The 22,567-nt window shown below is 38.0% G+C and overlaps 6 protein-coding genes across 12 annotated transcripts; 4 read left to right on the plus strand and 2 right to left on the minus strand.

The window, feature by feature from the left end:
* Positions 1–29: 29 nt before the first annotated feature.
* Positions 30–4,181, plus strand: LOC140769167 (protein DEFECTIVE IN MERISTEM SILENCING 3). 5 transcript variants are annotated; one of them, XM_073109769.1, is made up of 8 exons: positions 30–178; positions 580–703; positions 858–972; positions 1,264–1,498; positions 1,609–1,800; positions 1,988–2,308; positions 2,892–3,110; positions 3,618–4,181. In XM_073109769.1, the coding sequence occupies exons 2-8, from the start codon at positions 638–640 to the stop codon at positions 3,634–3,636; spliced, it is 1,167 nt and encodes a 388-aa protein (XP_072965870.1). In that variant the 5' UTR covers positions 30–178; positions 580–637; the 3' UTR covers positions 3,637–4,181. The 5 variants fall into 5 exon arrangements, with proteins under 5 accessions (XP_072965870.1, XP_072965868.1, XP_072965867.1 ...); XM_073109767.1 differs by having other exon boundaries at positions 89–178; positions 484–703; XM_073109766.1 differs by having other exon boundaries at positions 94–178; positions 298–703.
* Positions 4,182–4,461: 280 nt separating this feature from the next.
* LOC140768126 (uncharacterized) lies at positions 4,462–6,075 on the minus strand. Its single transcript, XM_073108249.1, has 3 exons — positions 5,813–6,075; positions 4,988–5,230; positions 4,462–4,745 (listed from the first exon to the last, which is right to left on the minus strand). The coding sequence occupies exons 1-3, from the start codon at positions 6,055–6,057 to the stop codon at positions 4,712–4,714; spliced, it is 522 nt and encodes a 173-aa protein (XP_072964350.1). The 5' UTR covers positions 6,058–6,075; the 3' UTR covers positions 4,462–4,711.
* A 47-nt stretch (positions 6,076–6,122) lies between these two features.
* LOC140768125 (cyclic pyranopterin monophosphate synthase, mitochondrial) lies at positions 6,123–8,526 on the plus strand. Of its 3 annotated transcripts, none has more exons than XM_073108247.1 (4): positions 6,197–6,279; positions 6,504–6,558; positions 6,776–6,914; positions 7,584–8,526. In XM_073108247.1, exons 3-4 carry the CDS (start codon positions 6,804–6,806, stop codon positions 8,160–8,162), a joined length of 690 nt encoding a protein of 229 aa, XP_072964348.1. In that variant the 5' UTR covers positions 6,197–6,279; positions 6,504–6,558; positions 6,776–6,803; the 3' UTR covers positions 8,163–8,526. The 3 variants fall into 3 exon arrangements, with proteins under 3 accessions (XP_072964347.1, XP_072964348.1, XP_072964349.1); XM_073108248.1 differs by having other exon boundaries at positions 6,207–6,279; positions 6,504–6,677; XM_073108246.1 differs by lacking the exon at positions 6,504–6,558 and having other exon boundaries at positions 6,123–6,279.
* Positions 8,527–9,110: 584 nt separating this feature from the next.
* On the plus strand, positions 9,111–13,048 carry LOC140768124 (E3 ubiquitin-protein ligase SINAT5-like). The gene is made up of 3 exons (XM_073108245.1): positions 9,111–9,511; positions 11,822–12,208; positions 12,523–13,048. Exons 1-3 carry the CDS (start codon positions 9,269–9,271, stop codon positions 12,883–12,885), a joined length of 993 nt encoding a protein of 330 aa, XP_072964346.1. The 5' UTR covers positions 9,111–9,268; the 3' UTR covers positions 12,886–13,048.
* Positions 13,049–13,381: 333 nt separating this feature from the next.
* Positions 13,382–15,694, minus strand: LOC140768123 (GDSL esterase/lipase 7). The gene is made up of 5 exons (XM_073108244.1): positions 15,319–15,694; positions 15,102–15,229; positions 14,768–15,007; positions 13,931–14,186; positions 13,382–13,859 (listed from the first exon to the last, which is right to left on the minus strand). The coding sequence occupies exons 1-5, from the start codon at positions 15,653–15,655 to the stop codon at positions 13,630–13,632; spliced, it is 1,191 nt and encodes a 396-aa protein (XP_072964345.1). The 5' UTR covers positions 15,656–15,694; the 3' UTR covers positions 13,382–13,629.
* Positions 15,695–18,476: 2,782 nt separating this feature from the next.
* Positions 18,477–21,606, plus strand: LOC140768601 (phosphatidylinositol 4-kinase gamma 4-like). Its single transcript, XM_073108937.1, has 3 exons — positions 18,477–18,613; positions 18,731–20,300; positions 20,849–21,606. Exons 2-3 carry the CDS (start codon positions 18,975–18,977, stop codon positions 21,242–21,244), a joined length of 1,722 nt encoding a protein of 573 aa, XP_072965038.1. The 5' UTR covers positions 18,477–18,613; positions 18,731–18,974; the 3' UTR covers positions 21,245–21,606.
* The last annotated feature ends 961 nt before the right edge of the window (positions 21,607–22,567 follow it).

The raw sequence follows: 22,567 nt of genomic DNA on the forward strand, positions 1-22,567 counted from the left end.
TCCTGGAGGCAGTGAAGCCTTCCCTCGATAATCTTGCAGCTAAATTTGAACGGATGATCACGTGAAATACATGTGATTAAAGGGCGTTGTCCAAATAAAGAGAGCAAAAGCCAAGCCAAAAACCCTCCACCCTCTGGCCCTCTACCCTTCTCCCCCCCTACCATCGTCTATTTTCTCGGTAATTTTTGTATTGTTTTCCTCTAAACCTCGTGTCGCTTTCGTAGATGCCAATTTCCTGCGTTGAATCCTTTTTTCCTGCAATATTTTGATTGTAATCTCTATTTCTCGGATTCATAGACCAAGCATCGAGATACCAAATCTTGACTACCACCGGTTCGATACCGTGATTATGTATCGGTTCTTCTTTCTCGTGTGCTTGCAAGCTGTTTGTTCTATTTTCTGACTGAAGTAATCTTGTATAACCACGAGATTTCTCTATTTTTCCCTAGGAAGACCTAATGTGTGTGCTTGGATATATTTTAGGTGTTGATGTTGAGTGAAGATTTCCACTTCGGGATGCAAGATTTCTAGGATTTATTATTGTTAGTATAATTGTTTTCGGGAATGATATTTTCACAGAGTCAATGTTGTGACAAGATTGCTTGATGGAGTTCATGCACAATAGCTTTCAGTTGTGATGATGGATGGTGAATACAAGATGGAGAATTCAAGTAAGGTGGAAATGGTGGAGACGTACAGTCAGGTGTGGCGTATGTTTTAAGAAGTTCAATCCAGTAACCGGCATGTGGTGTTTATATTTTTGTTGTATTTTTCTAACTATAAAGTTTGCCTAACATGAGATCGACTCCCTTGTTATTACTAATGCGTCCTTTATATTACTGTTGTATATCTTGTAGAAACTAGAAGATGATTTAAAAAAGCTGGGATTGAAAATCAAGCATCATGAGGACAACTTGAAATTTCTTAACTCTCAGATGAACAACGTCGATGAATCTATTCTTGATATGCAAGGTTAGTTTAAGAGACCTGTGAAGTGGGGATAATTTACTCATGTTGCTCACCAGATGTCATATAATATGCTCTTAATCACAAAGTTTCTGTAAAAAGGTAACCTTGTGTCTTGGAAATTTCAGATTTCTTTTAATGATGGGCTCTGTTAATTGTGCATATTGTAGTTGTACATTCTATAGTAGCTCTACTAGGGTATAGTGATGCTAGTATTATGTTGAACCTTTTATTTTCCTAGCTAATGGATATTCCATTAGTATATCTTTATTCCACTAACTGTAGAAACTTGTTCAGTTAATCTTGGAAGGTATCATTCATCACACCTAGCTAGTGGAAGCTGTGGCACCTCTCTTCTAGAGACTGAACAACGCACAATTCAAAATATACTCAAGCAGGAGAAAACAGCAGCAGGTATAATATGCCAGCTGAAAGTTCGTCATGGTTTGCAAGCATCAAAGTTAGCATTGACCAAGGATGTGCTGGGTGTTGTAGCTACCCTTGGAAAAGTAATGGATGATAACCTCAGCAGGTTTGGTTTTTCACCTTTAGTTTCCATTTTTTTGGTGGACCAGTAAAATTGGAGTGCCTTTTTAATGATTACCTCCTATTATGATGAAGTTTCTTTTGTCTATTAAATAGACTATTCTCGGAGTACCTGGGATTGGAAACTATGCTGGCTATTGTTTGCAAGACATATGAAGGTGTTAAGGTCCTTGAAAAGTATGACAAGGAAGGCATGATTGACAAGAATGCTGGTCTGCATGGACTTGGGCCATCCATTGGAAGGCCATTGGATGGAAGGTTCATTGTGTTTTGTCTTGAAAATTTGAGGTGTGGGTGTACAATGATTATTTACTGTAACATTTGGATCTCTTGATTTGAATAATAGATTGAGCATTCTAATTGAACTCCAATATTGTTGAATTTTAGGATATGGATGGATGTTTTTTTTGGTTTTATTATCTCACTCTGAAGGTATACATAACAAAAGCATTGGGTGATCTTCTCCTTTTTGCAGACCATTTGTTGGTGACTTTATACCTGACGACCCACAAAGGAAACTTGCTTTGATCAACCCAAAATTACCGAATGGAGAATCTCCACCAGGCTTTATGGGCTTTGCTGTGAACATGTTCTATTTGGATCACATGCATTTGTCTTGTCTAACAGGAAGTGGCCATGGTCTTAGAGAGACTTTGTTTTATAGCTTATTTTCTCGTTTGCAAGTGTATAAAACAAGAGCTGATATGCAACATGCTATACCTTATATAAGTGATGGTGCTGTTTCTTTAGATGGGGGAATAATGAAAAGTAATGCTCTATTTTACCTTGGAAGCAGGTGTGTATAATATTGTCCATTATCTTCTGATAATTCATGGCTGATATTTTAGATTGTATTTGTTCCTTATATAAGAGATAATACCATTTTTCTACTTTCCTGAGTAATACTACTATCCTGAATAAATGTTGCATTACTATTAAGTATTAAGTTTACTTTCCTCTTGCTTGTTTAGTTTCTGATGTAAACTAATGGCAAATGCTCAAGACAGACATATATCTCATAAAAGTAACCTTTTCAGTTCTAAGGATGGCTTTACAAAAACACAGAGGGCATGCAGAATTCTAGTGTTGTTTAGGGTGTTAACTCAACTGCAACATTAATTCCATGAAATTCTCACCCTGACAGTTATATTTCATTGATATGTTTTTCTGACAATTTAACACTCCTAACAAGATCTTTTAATTTAACCTGCGTTTCTTTGTTATGTTAGTATAGGCTCATACTCAACTTATTGTTTTGTATACTAACATCGAGAGACATTATTAAAATTGCTTCTTTGGGCCTTGCATGTTATGAACTATTTTAAGACTGCTGTCTCTTTTGGCTTTCTTAAGTTTTGAAAATGTCTATTCTTATGTAGGAGGCATGTTGATGTAAAATTCCCAATAGGCTATGGTGCTTCAAGTTTACCAGCAAACATTGTTGAAGTTGAGGAGCAGATTAAGCTTCTGAATTGGAGAAGAGAAAGGCTTGCTGAAGATATTAAAAGGGAAGAAGCAGTACTAAGTGATGTGAAGAACTCATTTAGTGTTCAAAAGCAAGAACTAAAGAACTACCTCACTCGCTCAGCATTTTCCAGGTACTTCTCTAAGTCAACTAATGTTCTTTAAAACCTATGAACTATGCAGAACTTTTCATGTAGTGTCGCAGAGAGAGTTCAGTAACATGAAATTAGTATGACGGATATTTGGTAACTTAGTGACGGCTTGAAGTGTTATGGTAGTGGGTGGTCCAATAAGATTGGTCGTTTATATGATTAGAAGTGTGACAATGATCAGACCACAGATGCATTATGGCACACTCGGAAGCCCCATTTCTTTCAACCTTGGAACTTATTTATTCTAACTAATATAAGTCATAATGAATCTATAGGAAAAGTACTTAAGTGATTATTAGTTAATGCGCTACTAATGTCTCAAAGTTTTCTTGAGTTAGTATTGTCAACTACCGCATCTTCAGTGATGTTAGCGTTACTTTCACCAAAGTTCAAACAAATGGTAGTCGTAGATTTTTTTTTTTTTTTTTTTTTGGATCTGGTCAATATGTTTCAATGCTTATTGGTTTAATTCTGAGGCTTATAAATCAGGCAAACGCTGAATGCATGAACTTGCTGTTCCAGATAAAGTGGTGAGGTGAAATTCTCGGAGGGAAAATATCAAGATTGCTTTGTCAAATGAGGACGAGGATGCTGTCTAGCAAGACTAAGATGTTCTGTGATCATCTGTTGATGAATATTCAGGTGATGCATTTGGGATGCGAAGGAGTTATATGCTGAGCAAGACATTATGTGACAAACAGAACCTTCTCTTCATGGCATCCCACCTTATTATTTCTTCCTTGCCAATTGCATGACATAAACATTACACAGATTCATGCAGCTCCAGAGCAGTATTTCGAGTTGATTTGATTGAATTTTCTGAAGGTGAGAACCTCAAACCTCTTCAGAAGTAAGCTGCATTGGCTCTCACGTAGAGTGGTGAATAGACAATTGTGTGTGTTGGCTCTGATGTCTGTAAATGGCAATGCCTCTTTAAAGAATTGAACTCTGCAATTGTATTTTTTTTCCTTTGTTCTGGAACTGTTCTCTTTTACTAGTTGTGGATAACCGGTGATTCGTTCTACTGTTATACAAGAAACATTATTTTTTCTTTGTATTTGGGAGCTTCAGATGCATCTCGATTTACTCAAGAAATAGCTTCTTCGGGCGTTCTGTTAGCCGCCCCATTTACACTCACCTACTACTGATGGAAAACCCAAAACCCATAATTATTAATTGTTTCAGAATACCATCAAATAGAGCAGCTCTGCAAACTACTGCATGCTTATGCAACATTCCTATAGCTATCGCATGTCCTGATAGCATAATTAGATTGCTCAAACTATTCTGAAGACCAATGTAATATTCCAGGACGGCTGTAATGCTAAAAATCTTGAAAGGAATGCATACACTCTCTTATAATAATTACATCTTAATCCAACGGGAGAGTCCAGAAACTCTCTGTCATCTGCGAGTAGAGAAAGGTAGTACAATTACAGTATTTAGTGCATTTATAGAGAACAGTCTGAATGGTGAAACTTGTTCTCCTTCTTTTAGTGTTGGAAAAGACTTAATCTGGACCCTCTTTTGCACCCTCCAATAAACAAACTTCCAAACACAAGAATCACTGCAATTTTAGCCCTTCATCTCTTTGGACCTTGCGACATTTTCTTTTTGCTGCATCAAGTTAATTTAGTAGTTAGTAACATGAATGATTCTGGTAAAGAAAAAAGAGAATCGATCTATAACTTTTAATGCTGATATGGAAGGCAGAGAGTAAAAATCTTATTAAGAAACTTGATTTCCAAGTCGAAGTTTTTATAACCATAATGCTCCGGCAAAACCAACCAATATGCTAACCAGAGCACTCCAAGCAAGAAGAGATTTAGTAGGCTCAGATAGAAGAGGAGAATAGCTACCTTGATTTAGCCTTATCAATGCTTTCGACAGACATCTCTCTCTGCCCCCTCCCAAATGCAACCTCATCCATGCTTTGCCCGCGCCGCCTATACCGGCCACCAGAAGCCACAAACCCTGGGCAAGGTCTATAAGCCTTTATCGGCCACCAGCCAAAGCCAGGCACCGTTGCAATCCCGCCTTGGATCCTCCCCTCACCGTTGCAACCCTTCTCAATTTCCTCTCTGCCACAGGCTTTACATCCCCTTACAATATAAACCTACAGTATCAGTACTTATGTAATCTATATCAGCTCATAACCAGTTTGCAGGAAGAATGTATAATCCACTTCATCTCTATTGAAGGAATTGAAAATATAAATGATGCAAACAATCAGTAAGGACATAAGCTGTGGAAAATAATCTTTTTAGTAACTCAAGCTAGTTCACAGTCAGTATGAGAAGCATAAGTAATCCACCGAATAGGTTTCAGCATAGAAAGTAATGGTGCTAATTTTATTTAAATGTCAATCTGGATTGAGCTGGGATGTTTAGTTCTTTTTACCTAAAGGATAGTAAGAACCAAAGCTAGCAAAGTTGGAAATAAGATTTATAATCCAGACTAGTCCATATGCACTGGAGAGGCTGTCCACAAGAAAATTTTATTTTCCAAACTCAGACTACAAATTGTTTCTGGAAAAAATAAAAGAAAACCCTAAGATGTGTTAGAGCAAATTTATTCAAGTATTGAAGTGATTAAGAGACATTTAATGGAAAATTAGTGAAAAGAAATTAAACGACTATCAAAAGAAATAAAGCGGTTGTAGTAGGAAATAAGGAAGCAATTACTTGAATTGAGGGTCCTCCGTGCTCATAACGGCTCGTTCAGACTCTGGAGGAGAAGGAGAAGGAGAAGGAGAGCTTTCTTGTTCCTCTTCTTCCTTGGTTACAATGGAGTACGAGGTTTGAAGCGAAGGAGATAGAGAATAAGTTACGGTGGGGAATTTATGGGGTAGTTTTTGGTAGCGGAAATGAGAAGGACGGCGTGAGAGGAGAAGGGAATTGGGAGGCGGGAGAGAGAGAATGGCAGCCATTAGCTTCGAGAAAGATGGGGGAGGGATATCACATGGTCATGGACATAGGAGCGAGTAACGGGTCGGATCTATTCGTTCGATTCGGATTTAGTGCCCCCGATATTGATATAGATCCGCTGTTAGATCTACCTACTGGGCTACTTACTTTTCTTATGCGGCTTCTCTTCTGAACTCTCCGTTTACTTCCATACGAATCTCCATCTTCTCGAATCAAAAGCGGAGGTAAGCGAAATGCTTGCTTTATGGAGGTGGTAGCCTTTTCTCTCTACGATTTTTGAGGAAGAGCGTAGGGAGATTGGAGTAGATTGTTTGAAAATGTTTTGCCGATGAGCTGTTTGATGAAATGTGTGAAAAAAAAATGGAAATTTTCTTTTTCTTTTTGCTATTTTTTTTACTTTGCTTGTCTATTTTATCTTTTGCCAAATTTATTGCGAAACTGCTTGCAGATCCATATGTCTTTGCCAACTATTAGCTTGATTTTTTACTGGAGGTCTTGTCTTGGTGAGTGCTTATGTCCAGTCTAGAAGCAAGTGTCTTATTTTTAAGTGCAAGAACTTCTGATAGGAGATAACTAGTTCATCTCGCCTGCCCTCATAAGAGAGAGGGTGAGAAGGAGGGAGGTGCTTTTATACGTTTTGCCTCACTATATTTCTCTTGATTAATATGAGGAATTACTTTCTTTTGTTCTAATTGTTATATTTTTTTCCCCTTGCTGCAGTGTCTACTATCAATTTATCAGCTTTACAATGCTCAACTTTCGTGCCGCAGTTCTAAGGCCAATAAGAACTCATCTTTCTCAGGGAAGATGCCTCATCAGTAATAATAGCTATGATCATGTGATTACAGAGCTGAATAAGGTAAATTACTTGTGCTTGTCACTTAGCCGTACTATGTTCTTTCAGGACAAATTATTTAGTAATGATTCTTTTGTCATTCTAAGAAGGCATTGCAACTCCTATGGTGTTAATATTTGGCACCTGGTTAATTTTTCTCTTGTTATGGTAGCTAATTTCAATGTGATTAAATTTTACATTTAAGACAATATGCAAATCAGGACAACTTTCTTATCCCAAATAACAAGGTCTATGGCCTTGTGGACCACAGAATAGATGATATGAATTTGAGTCTTTTTGCCTTCTCGAGTTGTATGAGATCTCAAGCTATTAATGAAGCACACAATCATACATGGAACAAGTATCTTGAGAAGGTAGGATATGATGTGTCAAATTACATAAAAGTAAGAGTGGTAACTTCTAACAGTTATTGACTTACAAAGCAATCCTCAGTTAGAAAGAAATGATTGCTCGTTAGAAGATGATGAAGAAATATATCGAATTATAAATAATAGTCCTTTTAGGGAATTATAAATAATAGAGTACACATGAAGAGATAAGTCAAAAGTATCCATAAAATTCAGTAGTCACAAATGCTATTAGCCTGACTAGCACTGTATACACACCTATATTATAAAATTAAGGAAGAATAATCCCTACATTTCGTTTTTACATTTTTTTGCGTAATGTCAGGAAATGGAGTCCGTATTTGGTGAACCTCCTTTAGGTGGTGGTTTGGGTTCTAGTGCTCCTGAAGAACCCCAGATTGTTTCTCCTGGAGCTGGCAAAACTGAACTAGGCCTTACTCATATTGATAGTAGTGGTCAAGCTAAGATGGTAGATGTCTCCTCCAAAGAAGACAGCAAAAGAGTCGCTATAGCTGGCTGCAAAGTTCTTCTCGGCCAAAAGGTGTTTGATTTGGTCACTTCAAATCAGATAGCCAAAGGAGATGTCCTGAATGTGGCAAAAATAGCTGGAATTAATGGTGCAAAGCAGACGAGCAGCCTCATTCCTTTATGTCACAACATTAGTCTCACGCATATTCGTGTCGATCTTACTCTCAACAAGAACGACTTCAGTGTGGAGATAGAAGGGGAAGCTGCAACAACAGGGAAGACCGGTGTGGAGATGGAAGCATTGACTGCTGTGGCTGTTGCTGGACTTACAGTATATGATATGTGCAAGGCTGCTTCAAAGGATATTCGCATAACAGAGATTCATCTTCAGCACAAATCTGGAGGAAAGAGTGGGGATTGGTCTAGGAACAATTGATTTTTAAACTTTTGATAGAACACATGTGAAAACATATATGGACAGAAGGATGTGCAAGCTACTTTTCCATTCATTGGCAATTGGTGTAAGTTGTGTGTTCAAGATCAAGGTCTAGCAGCAATTGCTTCAAACTGGAGTTTGTGTCCTTCATGTGTAGTCAAGTTTTTGACTCGTCTCCTTGACTCTATGTAAACCATATCGTTGGAAGAAGAAATGTGCAACATTCAAGATTGGTGGTACCCTTGGTGCTACTCTCATTCATGGATTTTAAATTATTCCATGTATCATCCAAATAACAAATATTTACTGTTAGTTATTATTGGCTGATTCTATATCTCTATTGATAATAAAGACTAGTTTTGTTTGGCCAAATGTCCTTTTTTTTGTCCTTTGCTTGATGAGGTCGATTTAAAGTTACATATTTAAAACACGAGATGCAAAGTAACCTCTCCTCAATCCTCTCCTCATAGTTATTGAACCAAAGTGGACATTAGTGGGATGTCACTAATAATATAATTCTAAAGTTAGGAATTGATCCTTTTCTGAAGCCAATACAAGTGGCCAGCACATCGAGACAAGTAACATCACCTTAAATTGTCTCCACAAGAAAAATACCTACATACCTCTCTTCCCTTGCTCCTTCTATTCCTCCTTTTTTTTAGAGAAATAATAGTAAAAATGTATATAAATCTAAGAAACTTTTATATAATTGACATCTAAAACTTTTAAAAAAAAATTATAATTACAATTAAAATTATTGTGCTCTCTAAAAATTAGGTTAAGAAACCCTAAAAATCTAAATAGTTCTCCCTTTCTTCCTTTTTCTTAATTATAAAATTAGGAATTATAGAATTTCTATCATAATATCTGTTTTTATGCGTCCTTAATACCGTCACCAATCTTTAAACGTAGCTCTAATAATAGATTCCAACTGTGCTTACCGGATCCCTCGTTAAAGACCAAGAAAAAGAGGAAGAGGAAGAAAAAGAAAAGGAAAAGAGAAGAAAACAAATTCCCCTGTCTCCATCTTCTCTTCCCTTCGTTTACTTCTCCGGCGTCTTCCTCAAAACGGGAAGAGGGATAGAGGAGGAGGGAAGGAGGGAAGCATGGATTTGGATAACATCGAGTGCATCTCGTCGTCGGATGGGATGGACGAGGACGAGGCGGCGCATCTCGTCCACCCCTTCTTGAAGGCCAACGGCGTCGCCATCACCGGGGGAGGAGGCAGCGGGAACGGGGTCAACGGCGGTGGCGTGATCTCAGGACCGGTGATCACTCCGGCAACCAGCGTGCACGAGCTGCTCGAGTGCCCCGTGTGCACGAATTCCATGTACCCTCCGATCCACCAGGTTAGTTCTTTTCTCTCTTATTGATTCGATCTCTTTTGGGGCTAATCGTTAGATTTGGGTTGTGGATTCTATATTTCTAGCGAAATAGGATGATTTGATATTTTGTAAAGGTTCGAACTTTTTGCAATATAAAGGTATGTGATGTTAGTTACGTCCTTGCAAGATGCAATTTTGGGAGTATTTAGTGATCTTTAGGGTTAGTTTGGTGTTTTCTTCTTTTTATAATAATGGGATGAACTTGAATTTTGATTTCCTTTCTCTTCCATTTCTTTCCTGGATTGTTTCTTTTCTTACACTTCTTTCCTTCGTGAATTTTGAATTGACCGTTCGCGAGCGCCGAACGATGAGTTGAAGCATTAGCTCCTTTCATGTATTCCATTCCGTTTAATTGAGCTTTTGACTTGTAGTTATAGTATTTATTAAGATGCATTGACTTCTTACAAGAGCGTTGACGTTATTCAAGAATTTCCGATGCTTGTTTTTAGATTGTACGGAGTAAAAGTTGATACTATCAATTACGAAATTCTGCTTGCAGTTGGGTGTTAGATGTTTCCAATGTGTGACCTGAATTATGTAAAAATTCTTCACCTAGAAAATATTATTATACTTTGTGCTAAGCAGAACCTATATGTTCGACTAATGATTGAATAGTCTGCATAGTTTCTCGGCTCCTAATCTGAGTTGTAATGTCTAGAACTGAAACTTTTTCTTTTTCGGCTTTAGTGATATCTAATGGTTTCTAAAGTTAGCTTGCTTTTCTTAAACTTTTTGTCAATTTAGATTTGCCTTTTAAATAGTTTAACTTAAGTCACTTGTGTAGAATTGTGTATTATATCTGTGTCTGCCACTATAATTTGTAACACCTTTTCAATTTGTAAATTCTATTTTGCTTTAGATAGTAAATAGTTCCAAGAACATCAACAAAATGGAACAGTCCAATGTCCAGAGTCTAGACCCTTCAAATCATTTTCTAATTGGTATATAGAAAGGATATAATGAGTCTCAGTACCTTACACAATTATTTTTGTTTATGATGGGTGATACGGTTATACATTTTAATCTCACAAGCACTGAACTAGTGCATAAGGATGGATACTCAGAAATGGATTATCAGGTATTGGGTTTGAACAAGAAATGATCCTTCTTATGCTTATCGTGAAAAATTGGGTGGCATTGTGTACCTTTTGGCCTCACACCTAAAATATGCACGGATGGATAGCTTTTCAAATATGCATCATGTTCTCTTTCTGGACAAAAAGTAGTTTCTAATATATGATTATAATAAAGACTTTTTTTGTCAGGTGAAAGACATTAATGCCTTTATTATTGTTCATACTCTATTATAAATATATTTATCATTTGACTTCTCCATTTTGCTTAAAATGCCTAATCCAGTTGCTTTTCTTAACGGTTAGTTACTATATAGATGAGTTGTAAGTGTAGATGCAAAATAACCTTAATATCTCAAATAAGTTTTTTTAGATTAAGGTAAAAGTAAATGAAAAACTATATTTCAAAGTCAAATAAGGGGTACTTCAAAAGTAGCAAAATATTCTTTTTTCTGTCAATTTCCGTTAGAGTAAAATTAACTCAGAGTATTTTTTAGATATTAAAAGCAAATACATGAGTCGAATGATGATTATTTATATGCTTCAGTGTGTGAATAATAAAAAAAGAAAAGGTACTGTATTTTTTATAAATTTCTGTTCATTTTATTCTATTAGAATGTCAATCAAAATTTAATGGTAGCAATTGATTATAGTATATATACATGATGGTAGAGGAATAAGTATAACATGTCATGCAAGTGCCAATCATAGGATGTCAATCAGTAGAATACATACTATTCACATGACCTATCATATAGCATGGTAGGAATATAGAAGCATTCTCCTTGTAGTTTCCATAATAATCCCCACCAGTATAGGTATATTTATATACTTGCAGGGCACAACATCAAGGTGCAGTACATGTCTACTGCATGCCTTTTATTTTGAGGGATGCTGGTCAGTAAGAGGAGTGTGGCTTCCTAGAATCATACTTAGAGTTCTTTCATGTACTATAAGTATGCAAAGCATCACAAATATCTCTTGGTCTTGATTTTTATTTGCATTCAAGTACAATTTTGTTCTTATTTCTCAATAACTGACAAAATGTTAAGATGCATGTAACATACTCTAAAATGACGCCTGCAGACAAATAAAATATTCATAATAAATAGTTCCCGCTTTTTCTGTTGCACCAATGTATCTCTGATCTAATTGTAGTAGCTAAATCTGCTAATCGTTTTTCTTGTTCACTGATTTACAGTGCCAAAATGGGCATACTTTGTGTTCCACATGCAAAACCAGAGTGCACAACCGGTGCCCTACTTGTAGACAAGAGCTTGGGGACATCAGGTGTTTGGCATTGGAAAAGGTGGCTGAATCACTTGAACTTCCCTGCAAATACTATTCATTGGGTTGCCCGGAAATCTTCCCATACTACAGCAAACTCAAACATGAAGCTCAGTGCAGCTTCAGACCATATAATTGCCCATATGCTGGCTCTGAATGCTCGGTTGTTGGTGATATTCCTTTCCTTGTTTCACATTTACGGGATGATCACAAAGTAGACATGCACACTGGATGCACATTCAACCATCGGTATGTGAAATCCAATCCACGGGAGGTTGAAAATGCTACTTGGATGCTTACTGTGAGTATTATTCTTGGTTTCTTGTTGACTTTATTCACAAATGCTAACTTGAAGAGTAAACTCAGACCACTTGATTTTGTTATGTGATATATATTTGCATGACATGCTCTTAAGGCAAGTTTCTATCAAGAAACATACAGTTTAGCTGTGATTTCTGTTTATGTAGTGCCTTGGAAGTTAGCACTATGTACAGTATGTTCCCCATATTGAAATTTGTAATTTCTCTGTTTAGTGTCATATATGTACATCGATTTTTGTCTTTCTTCCATAGGATATATTGTTCACTGCTGCTAGCACCTATCTTCTCTCTTTAGGTCTTCCACTGTTTTGGGCAGTACTTCTGCCTGCACTTTGAGGCCTTTCAGCTTGGGATGGCACCTGTGTACATGGCTTTTCTTCGTTTCATGGGTGATGAGAATGACGCAAGGAACTACAGCTATAGCCTTGAGGTTGGAGCCAATGGAAGGAAAATGATATGGGAAGGCACACCTAGGAGCATTCGCGACAGCCACCGGAAGGTTCGTGATAGCCATGATGGCCTCGTAATCCAGAGGAATATGGCGCTTTTCTTCTCCGGGGGTGATAGGAAGGAGCTAAAGTTGCGGGTTACAGGCCGGATCTGGAAGGAGCAACAGAACCCTGATTCTGGTGTCTGCATACCAAACCTTTGTAGCTAAACTACTGGGATTTGGACTTGGATTATTTTGGCAGGGGTTTCTGTTTCCATCTTTGTCATCCCCATTATTTCGTTGTCATCCCGAAACTGTTGTGTATTTATTCGTAGCAAATATGGGATGTTCTCAGTATACAGAGTGCATATGAATTCGGGATTACTGCTCCCATGAATTGACTATTTAACGTCTCCTATGTTAATTTTCCCTCTTTGTTCTGATAGGTGGAGCCTATATTCTGCCAACAACGACAGTGTATTGGCAATGAATCTATTGCTTGAGTACTCGTATACAAACTATTGCTGTGATTGAAGAAGCAATTATATAAATCTGGAAGTGTGGTCGGTCACCAGATATATCTGTCTTGTTACTCGAGTCTTTTTTTCTTATTCTGATGCCAAGGATGTTTCAATTCCAGTTGCCACATTAGAATCGTGGGGGAAGATTCATATACTAAACTTCCAACTTAATATGCAGAGAGAGAGAGAGAGAGAGAGAGAGAGAGAGAGAGAGAGAGAGAGAGAGAGAGAGAGAGAGAGATTGTAAAGTGTATCTCTGTTTGCATCTGATGGATTAAAATGAAATTTACATGATCTCTTATGTACAATGTGAACTTCCAATGGCTTATATCGTCTATTTATCTGCACAGCATGTCTGGTCCATTGGCATTGATTCAATTGTTTGAGTCCATGCCTTTTCACAGTAACTCTTTTGTTGCAGGAACATACAACCTAACCGTGAAGCAGTATTTTATAGCTTGAATTTTGTCATCTCCTGCAAGTTCATCGGATAGCACATGGTCCTATGCTCTCCTGACCATATATTATCTGCAAGGATCCGGTTCACAGCATCCGTCGGGTGGAATTCGTCCCACCACACGTGCATTGACGCATTCCTGCAAGCCATCTCTGGAAGCAGGCACATGATCAATCCTCCATACTTGCCCAAACCACAGCAAGCATTTGTTGTGGTCACGAAACCTGAGAAAAGATTGCAGTTAAAGTGCTTCCTCATACAGAAACTTCATTGATGTCGCTACTACAGTGCTTACCATAGCGGCGACGATTCTCTAATATGTCCATTGATCCTTCAAAAGCATCACAGAATGTCATTGTGGCACCTGGGAGCTCATGGCTTAGTTCATCCACCATGTATCTCATAGCATAATTGAACTCGATTATCACATTGTTGATCTCGTCGATGCACTTCCCATTTGCACTGCCATACTCCCACAGGTAGTGTGGCGTGCAGCCGATCGGTGCAAGACCCATGACTACAATTTTTCGAACATTGGTATTGTAAAGATTCTGCAGTCAGGCACTTGTATCAGCAAAGGAACTATATGAGTGTCAAACTGTACCCTATGTATACTGCCACTAATATCCAACATACCAAACCGATTCATTATCAATTATCTGATATCATTCAAGATGCCACACATATAGCTTAAATTGCAAGTCATCTGAAATCACTGAGATGATCAGCAGAACAGAACCAGGTATGGTATATATGTAGACTAGAAGTTCCAGCTTGAATTCAAAGAGAGATGAACTTTTAGGCAAGCCTATGAAAAGTATTGAGTAATTATGACTTTCTACTCCAACTTTCAAGATTGGAAAAAGAAAATCTTGATTAGAAATGTGGGTCATGAACAGGTACACCGTGTACTGACTAATCTCTGGATACATGGAGGAATTCTTCCTACCTAGTGCAAGGAATTTCAATCTATATTACAAAATCAAGGTATTAAGAGTTGGTACAAACTAAATCAAAGCAATTCAATATTATCCATGAGTTGTCTATTCGTGTTAGAATCAATATATAGAGCTGAAAACATAACTGAACCTAAAAATTAGAAGAAGAATGGACAACATGGGTAGGAGAGGACCTTGATTTCTTGCTTCATAGTGCTAACCAGGAGCTGGTTGAACTCCCATGGCAGGTAAAGAGACTGCACACTTGAAGTGTTCCTCAGGTAGTAGTGTATGAAGTCATTACTCCCAATGGAGACATAGAACACCGACCTCGCGAATAAATCGGCCGCCGCCTCCTCCCCTAGATTCAGGGCGAGATGCTCGAAAGTGTCGCCGACCTGCTGGATCTGCTGAGTCAAGGAAACATGCATCCCCTGCAACCAAGAACAAGATCAAGAACTGCCAAATTCCGCAGCAAAATCTCATCCTTTCTAAAAGAAGACGTAATTCAGGGAAGCTGGTACTCACCAAATCGGACCCGCTAGGGAAGAGGACGCCGGCGGCGGCCGAAGCGTAGTTGACGCCATGGATCAAGTCCTCCACCTTCCCGCTCTGGCCGAGGAAAGGGGGAACGAGAGGAAGCCCGAGCCGGAGAGCTGCATTCACGAGATTCGAAGCAGAGAAGCGAATCAGAATTGGGTTCTTCGGAGGGAAAAGATCGAAGGCCCAAATCAAGAAACCCGACCGAGGTAGTCGACGATGACGCGGCCGTTGGAGAAGCGGCCGGTGGGGAGGTGGGTGTCGAAGTCGCGGCCGTACGGGAGGTGGTCAGCGCGGGCGAGAGTTCCGAGGTAGTTGTTGGTGCCGCAGTCGACGGTGGAGTCGCCAATGACGAAGAGGGCGGGGGCGAGAACTGAGACAGGGGGAAGAGAGGAAGATGGAGGAGCAGGAGGAGGAGGAGATGAACGATTGGAAGAGGAGAAGAGGAGGTCGACAGGGAGTTTGTAGGCTTCTAGGGAGGAGAGTGAAGGGAAGAAGGACGAGAAGAGGAGAAGAAAGAAGAGGTCGGGCGCAAGCGCCATTTTGCGTCTTCCGTTCGTTTGAGCTTGGAACTTTCACAAGACAGAGGGCGGGCGGGAAGGGAGGACGTGTGCTTAATAATTAATACGGCGAAGGATTAGATGATTAAAATCTGTTTAAAAAAAAATTAATGCAAATTTTACATAATTACCATTGTATTTTTTTTTTAATTTTTTGTAAAAAATATTATAACTACCACCGAAAATTGTTATGCTCTTCTAAAAATGTCACAAGAAAATAGAAAAAAAATTAAATATTTATGCGCACATAATTTTCTCCTCTCAAATAAAATGTAGGTAGGGCTTTTGATTTTCATTTCACTATTTTATATTCCAACAGTCTATAAATAAGATCAGCTCTATGTCGAGATCCCAACCCTAATATTCTGGCTTAAGAGGGATTGGGGCTTTAATCACTTGTACTAAACTAACGAATCGTTTTGTAATGAATAATTGCATTGTAATCCAAACCCTTGCAAGTCTACTTGGGAAATTCCTCGCGTTTGGAAAGATGCAACCAATATCTCTCACTAACCAGCCACATGACAACCATTGCAAAGAAGTTCTATTAAACTGCAGCTCAATTAATGCATCTTTGGCTGTCGCTTCCTATAAACAAACAATCCCCGTGAAGTACTTACTATTCCTTGGTCATATGAACCCATCTTCTCTCTGCTCTTTAATAATTATTAGCCTTTTCTTTAAGTACTCTTTGATCTAAAGTAAGAGAAAAAGGAGAGAGAAAAGATTGTTCGTGGCACTTGTAGCATATCTACTCTTAAATAAGGTCGTCAAAAGTTCAGTAGATCGAGTCAGCAGTTTGACGTAGGATTGGTTATAAACTTATAACAGAGTAGACTCGGACCAAATCAAACTTTTCCAGCTATCTCTATATTTCATATATCTCTTTTAAATATTTTTTTTGGTATACATAGACTTCTCACCCACTTATGTCCAAGGTAGAAAAGGTAAAAAGATATGAACTTTTCTCTACTTATAGTATAGTGGCAAGAGGATTATGCGCGTCAATTAATTAAATAAATTTCTTATTTCTTATTTGCCGCCCTAAATATTCTTCTCCTTTGTCTTGCTCGCTTTTGAGGAGCCGGTAGATGTGAGTCTTAAGAGAAGACTGTTTGTTGGTCTCGGTGTACCCTAACATCGTTAAGTCTCACGTAGGATTCGACGGTAGAAAGAGAACACAATGCTAATGTTGTTGAGATTCTCTCTCTTCTTCGTAGAAGGGAAGATTTACTTAAGAATATACAAATATTTTAATACAGTGAAAATTTTCTCTCTTTTTTCCTTAAAAAATTAGGATAAAATATTATATAATTGCTCATATAAATTTATACGTTAATTTACGAATGAAAAGACCAAAAAAAAAACCTAATAGTAAATTAGTTTGAGAAATTTTAGGAGGAAAATATAAAAAAAATAGTAATAATTCATGAAGCCTAAGTAAACTTATCCCAATTTTAAAATTATAGCCTTTTGATCAATATTATAACAAAGAGAGGTACATAGATTCTCTACTCGCCCATGTGACATGTAGTAGTAGCTTCTATTATGGAGTTGATCAACTCATACATATCCACTTCATTGCTTATAATTGTACCATTTAGAGATAATTATATCTAGACTCTTACTATTTATTTGTGATCCACTTTTATATAATCTTTTATTTATACTTTGTGTTTATAAATGTTATCTTTGTTGGTTGTTGATATAATTTTTCTATTAAAAGTATAACAGGTGACTAAGGCATGATCAATTAGACATCGTAAGAGTTAATTCACTCTTAAATCAATAATTTTCGTTATTAATATTAAATAGTTGAGAATATAATTCAGAGGTCGAGATATAATTAACTTAAATTAAATTAAAATTTTAACCAATTAAATGCCTTTGAAGAAGATGGTGGGTCCCGATTTTCCAACCTTTCAGGTGGAAACGCGTGGACCATTTCGTCACACCCACAGACCTACCTAATATCCTAAAAATAACGGTATACTTTCTTTACAAAAAGAGTCTTATAAACTTTATAAAAAAGTTTAGTAAAATGGCTAAAATTAAGGGAAGAAAAGGGAAAAAAAAAAAAGACTTGGAAGCCACGTTAGAAACTTTCTAGAAGCTCCAAATCCGCGACTCCGATACTTACGCCAATGGTTTTAGTTGGTTGACGGGGGCCACGTCACTGACGTTAACCTTAACGGCGTCCACGATAGTGGCACGTCAGTGCTCATCCATCGCTTCTATCACTTTCTGACACCTCACCTCCCTTCCATCTTTTTATAGCCATCTCCCTTGGCTACCAAGCACTAGTAGAATTACCAAACTGCCCTTTCTTCTTAGTTAGATACATCAGACACCAAAGTTCCAGAATTAATTAACCAGGAATAACGACAGTTGCTGTTTACTTTTCACCCATTTCAAAGTCGAATCCAATGCTCTACTTTAGCTCATAGATTTTGCAACGTTCGATTGACAAGAACGAGAAGACCAAATCCTCACCTCAATTTTTATTATCACTACTATTTAATAGCTCGATTCGATGTATCCTGAGGATTTAGTTCTATAATTAATTGCTCTAACATTCAATTGGCAAGGGAAAATGAATCCATTTAATAGTGGATTGCTTAGCCTTTGTCCAACGTAACAGTAATTATCGAGGTCTAATTATAACATTTAATTACGGTCCAGGGGCATATCAGTCATTATCGAGGCGAAAATCTACTTCGTGGAAGTTGCCTCCTACGGACTGCCGTTTCTCTAGTCGCCGTTAAAGTCTTTGGTCCAAGCGTATAAAGTGACGACCGCTAAGCTATCAGCATCTCTCCAATCGCCTTCTTTCCCAGTTCTTTCCTATCTTCCTGCCATTAGGACGAAAGGTAGTGATGAGGAAAAAAAGTTAATAGTGCATAGCAGAAGGGCGAATCGAGCACTTTGATTACTTTGGTGGTGAGAATCTCGTATTTTCGCCCTCTTTAGTTCTTTTTCGATTTTTTTTCGCTTCTTTCGTTGTTGTTTTCTTCGGTAGAAGTCCACATTTTATGAATCTTTGCAATCTTTTGGTAGGTTGGGGAGATTGATCGAAAGGAGTAATTTTTGGCGTGGTGTTGCTTAAATCCTTGATGGGTTTGTAGCATTAGCTGAGATTTGGCATTCTTTTAGGCGTTTTTCCTTCGGTTATGTGCGGAGGAAGGAGCTCTAATTAGAAATGGGTTCAAAGATTTGGTAGAAAAGTCTCTCCTTTTGCCGCTTTGGTTGCTCTTCAAGGCCAAAGAGAGGCTTCTTTGGGTTTTCCCGTTGGTGGAACAAGATGTCGTCCGCCGGCCTCGCTCTTGGTCCAATCAGGGAGGATTCGGCCCTCTTCCCCATCCGGTTTGACGGCAGCCGGTCGCCGCACTGCTCGTTGGATTCCATCCTCATCTACCTCACCATTCCCGGGTCGTCGGCTATCCCACTGCGGGTGTTCGACTCCGATTCAATCGCCTCCGTGAAGCTTCGGATCCAGAGCTGTAAAGGGTTCGTTGTAAGGAATCAGAAGTTGGTGTTTGATGGCCGGGAGTTGGCTCGCAACGATTGCCGCGTCAGGGACTACGGCGTGACTGATGGAAATGTCCTCCATCTCGTTATCCGGCTGTCGGATCTCCGTATAATTACCGTAAAAACATCATGTGGTAAGAAATTTGAGTTCCAAGTGGAGCAAAGCCGGAACATTAAGTACATCAAGAAGCAGATTGCTAAGAGGGGTAAGGATTTTGGTGATATCGCCGACCATAAACTCATATATGAAGACGAGGAGCTTGAAGATCATAGACTTATTACTGACATCTCTAAGAACAATGATGCTGTGATCCATTTGCTGATACGCAAGTCAGCAAAGGTCAGGGCTGAGCCTGTAGAGAAGGATATCGAGGTGTCAGTAGTTGTGCCGGAGGAGAAGGAGAAGCTGCAGCTTGATGCCCTTCAAATGCTTGCTAGAAAACCACTTGAGCCCATTGTTGTTAATCCGGAAAGTAAATTGTCTCCAGTGATTGTGAATATGGTCAGAGAGACACTTGCTGGATTGGAGAAGGGGAATCCTCCTGTCATGTCTGCGGAGGGCACTGGAGGAGCCTACTTCATGCCAGATGAGTCGGGCACCAATTATGTCTCTGTTTTTAAGCCGATTGATGAGGAACCTATGGCAGAGAACAATCCTCGTGGGCTTCCTTTGTCGACTGATGGTGAAGGGTTGAAAAGGGGAACACGAGTAGGAGAAGGTGCGTTGAGGGAGGTTGCAGCATATATTCTCGACCATCCTATCGGTGAGCGTAGCTTACATGATGAAGTTGGGTTTGCTGGTGTTCCTCCGACAGCATTGGTTCAGTGCTTGAATGGTGGGTTCAATTATGGCAATGGGGTAGGCAATGCTGGAAAGAATTTTAAGATTGGATCGTTGCAGATGTTTGTGAAGAACAATGGAAGCTGCGAGGATATGGGTCCTCGAGCTTTCCCTGTAGAGGAGGTCCACAAAATATCAGTGTTGGATATAAGATTGGCAAATGCTGATCGTCATGCTGGAAACATATTGGTTCGCAAGGACGAACATGGGAGTTTCGTGCTGGTACCCATTGATCATGGATACTGCTTGCCTGAAAATGTGAGTATCTTTGAAGGATCTAGATTTCAGTTCTGTAATGCATATATGATTTATGACTTGTCCTTGCTTTTCTTCATGGCTAGTTGTTAATTACTTGAAGATGATTGATTCCTATTTGTATTCATTTCACATCATTGGCTCTCTCAATTATATGCGTATAGTGATGATCATGTCCATTAGGCTTCAAAGTTTTGGTTATGTCTTCTTAATTTCTGATGGGACTTCTCATCAGTTTTTCTTGCATATTTCCTAGCATTAGCTATAAATGCTTTGTTTCAACTGAGACAGTTTGTAATTGATTCCTTATAGTTAAGATTAACAAGTATGGAGAACAGAAAACCCCCTGAGAATAAACAGCTATCACCAATATGCATATGTTACATGTTTTGCTTGGTGTTGTTGATAATTACTTACCATGTTTAAGTTCAACCTTGTGGTGCTATTAGATTGTGAAGGTTACTATAATTCCCTGAAATAGCATCTGAATTCTACAATATTTAAACTCCGTATCAGTGATGAGGTTTTCTAATCTTCTTTATTCAATGCAGTTTGAAGATTGCACCTTTGAGTGGCTCTACTGGCCCCAAGCTCGCCAACCTTTCAATGCCAAAGCCATTGACTACATAAAGGCGCTAGATGCTGAAGAAGATATCGCTCTTCTCAAGTTCCATGGCTGGGAGCTCTCACCTGAATGCTCTCGCACTTTGCGCATCAGCACCATGCTTTTGAAGAAGGGTGCTGAAAGAGGACTCACTCCATATGATATTGGTAGCATCTTATGTAGGGAAACCCTCAAGAGGGAATCCAAGATTGAAGAGATCATCCATGAAGCTGAGGATGCTGTTCTTCCAGGAACAAGTGAGATGACATTCTTGGAGACCGTCTCCGAGATCATGGATCATCACCTCGACAAACTTATGCAGTTAAAAATAGTTGTTGGTTAGAAATTCAAGTTAAGCAAAGATCAAGATCTGCCAACAGGTTATGGTTGAAGGGCTAAATCCAGAAAATTTTAGAAGCTCTTGACTTGAACTGCATGTGGTCTTGTAGCTCTGCTGAACTAGGGACTTCTGCAGCTTAAATTAATGACTGAATGAAAAAAAAAAAACCTTCCAAGTGTTTATCTTTGTGTATATTTCCTCATCACCTAACAGAAAAGAAGATTATTCTTCGCCAATAAATATTATTTATTCTTTTAATTTTTTCTGTTGGAAAGGTTTTGTTAATTCTGCTGCAATGCCATTTTGTATCCATATATGTTGTGGTACGCTGTATTGATTCTTATGACAGTGTTAGTCATAGACAAGTATCTAACTCTGCTATGTTATTCTTACCATCTTGAACATTTGAGAACAGACATTGGAAGTGGTAGGGGGGACTTCTGATCATCTACACGGTCTAAATTATTAAATATATGAGAAAGATGCAATTTACAAGGTTAGGCTAAAATTTAGAGTAACTCTTAAAATTTTGTTTGTCACTTAACTTTTTTAAAGTTTTTAAAAAATATTTTCTTTCTGATTACATCAATTAATGAGAAAAGTAACTCTTTTTTTTTTTTGTTGTGAAAATAGTTTTTGTTTATCTTATACTTCTTTCTTTTTGAACCTTTCTCACTTTATAGTATTATCAAATTTCAGAAAAGATATAATATAAATATCAAGATGGTTAAAAGCTTACCAATTAAAAAAATAGCTATTAATTTTGTTTGATAAGAAAAACTAACAGTATTATATAAGTTAAACCTATAAGAAATTTAAGCAACACAAATAAAATTCAAGTAGATGAAAATATAAGTTCGTCGTTCACATCTTTCTGGTAAACGCCATTTGTTTTTGCCCCTGAAATATTAATAAATGAACATGTCTACCATTTACTGAACCTTTTCTTCGTATTTCTTTTACGCCCATAAAGGAACTTGTTACATATTTCACACTAGATATAATTGCTCGTCTAAGCTCATTACAATATATAAATACTTATCAGTCAAACATCTTCTTCTTCTTTTAATTAAAAATTAGTAGACTGCATATTCATAGAGCTAATCCTCATTGACGGAAAAAAAAAAATAAACATTCAAAATTGCTAGCAGGATAGTGATTAAATAGTTAAAAAGATTAATATCATTCGTGAGCTCAAATCATCATTTAATTGATCTAAATTAATAGTTTCTAACTCTTTTTTTTTCTTTCATTTTTCTGGAGAGGTACTGAAAGTATGCAATATTGTTAATCACCCAAGACGATCAAACAACAATAAAAATGATC

The sequence above is a fragment of the Typha angustifolia genome, chromosome 10 (assembly GCF_048772165.1).
Source record: "Typha angustifolia cultivar Huaian chromosome 10, ASM4877216v1, whole genome shotgun sequence".
Lineage (NCBI taxonomy): Eukaryota > Viridiplantae > Streptophyta > Magnoliopsida > Poales > Typhaceae > Typha > Typha angustifolia.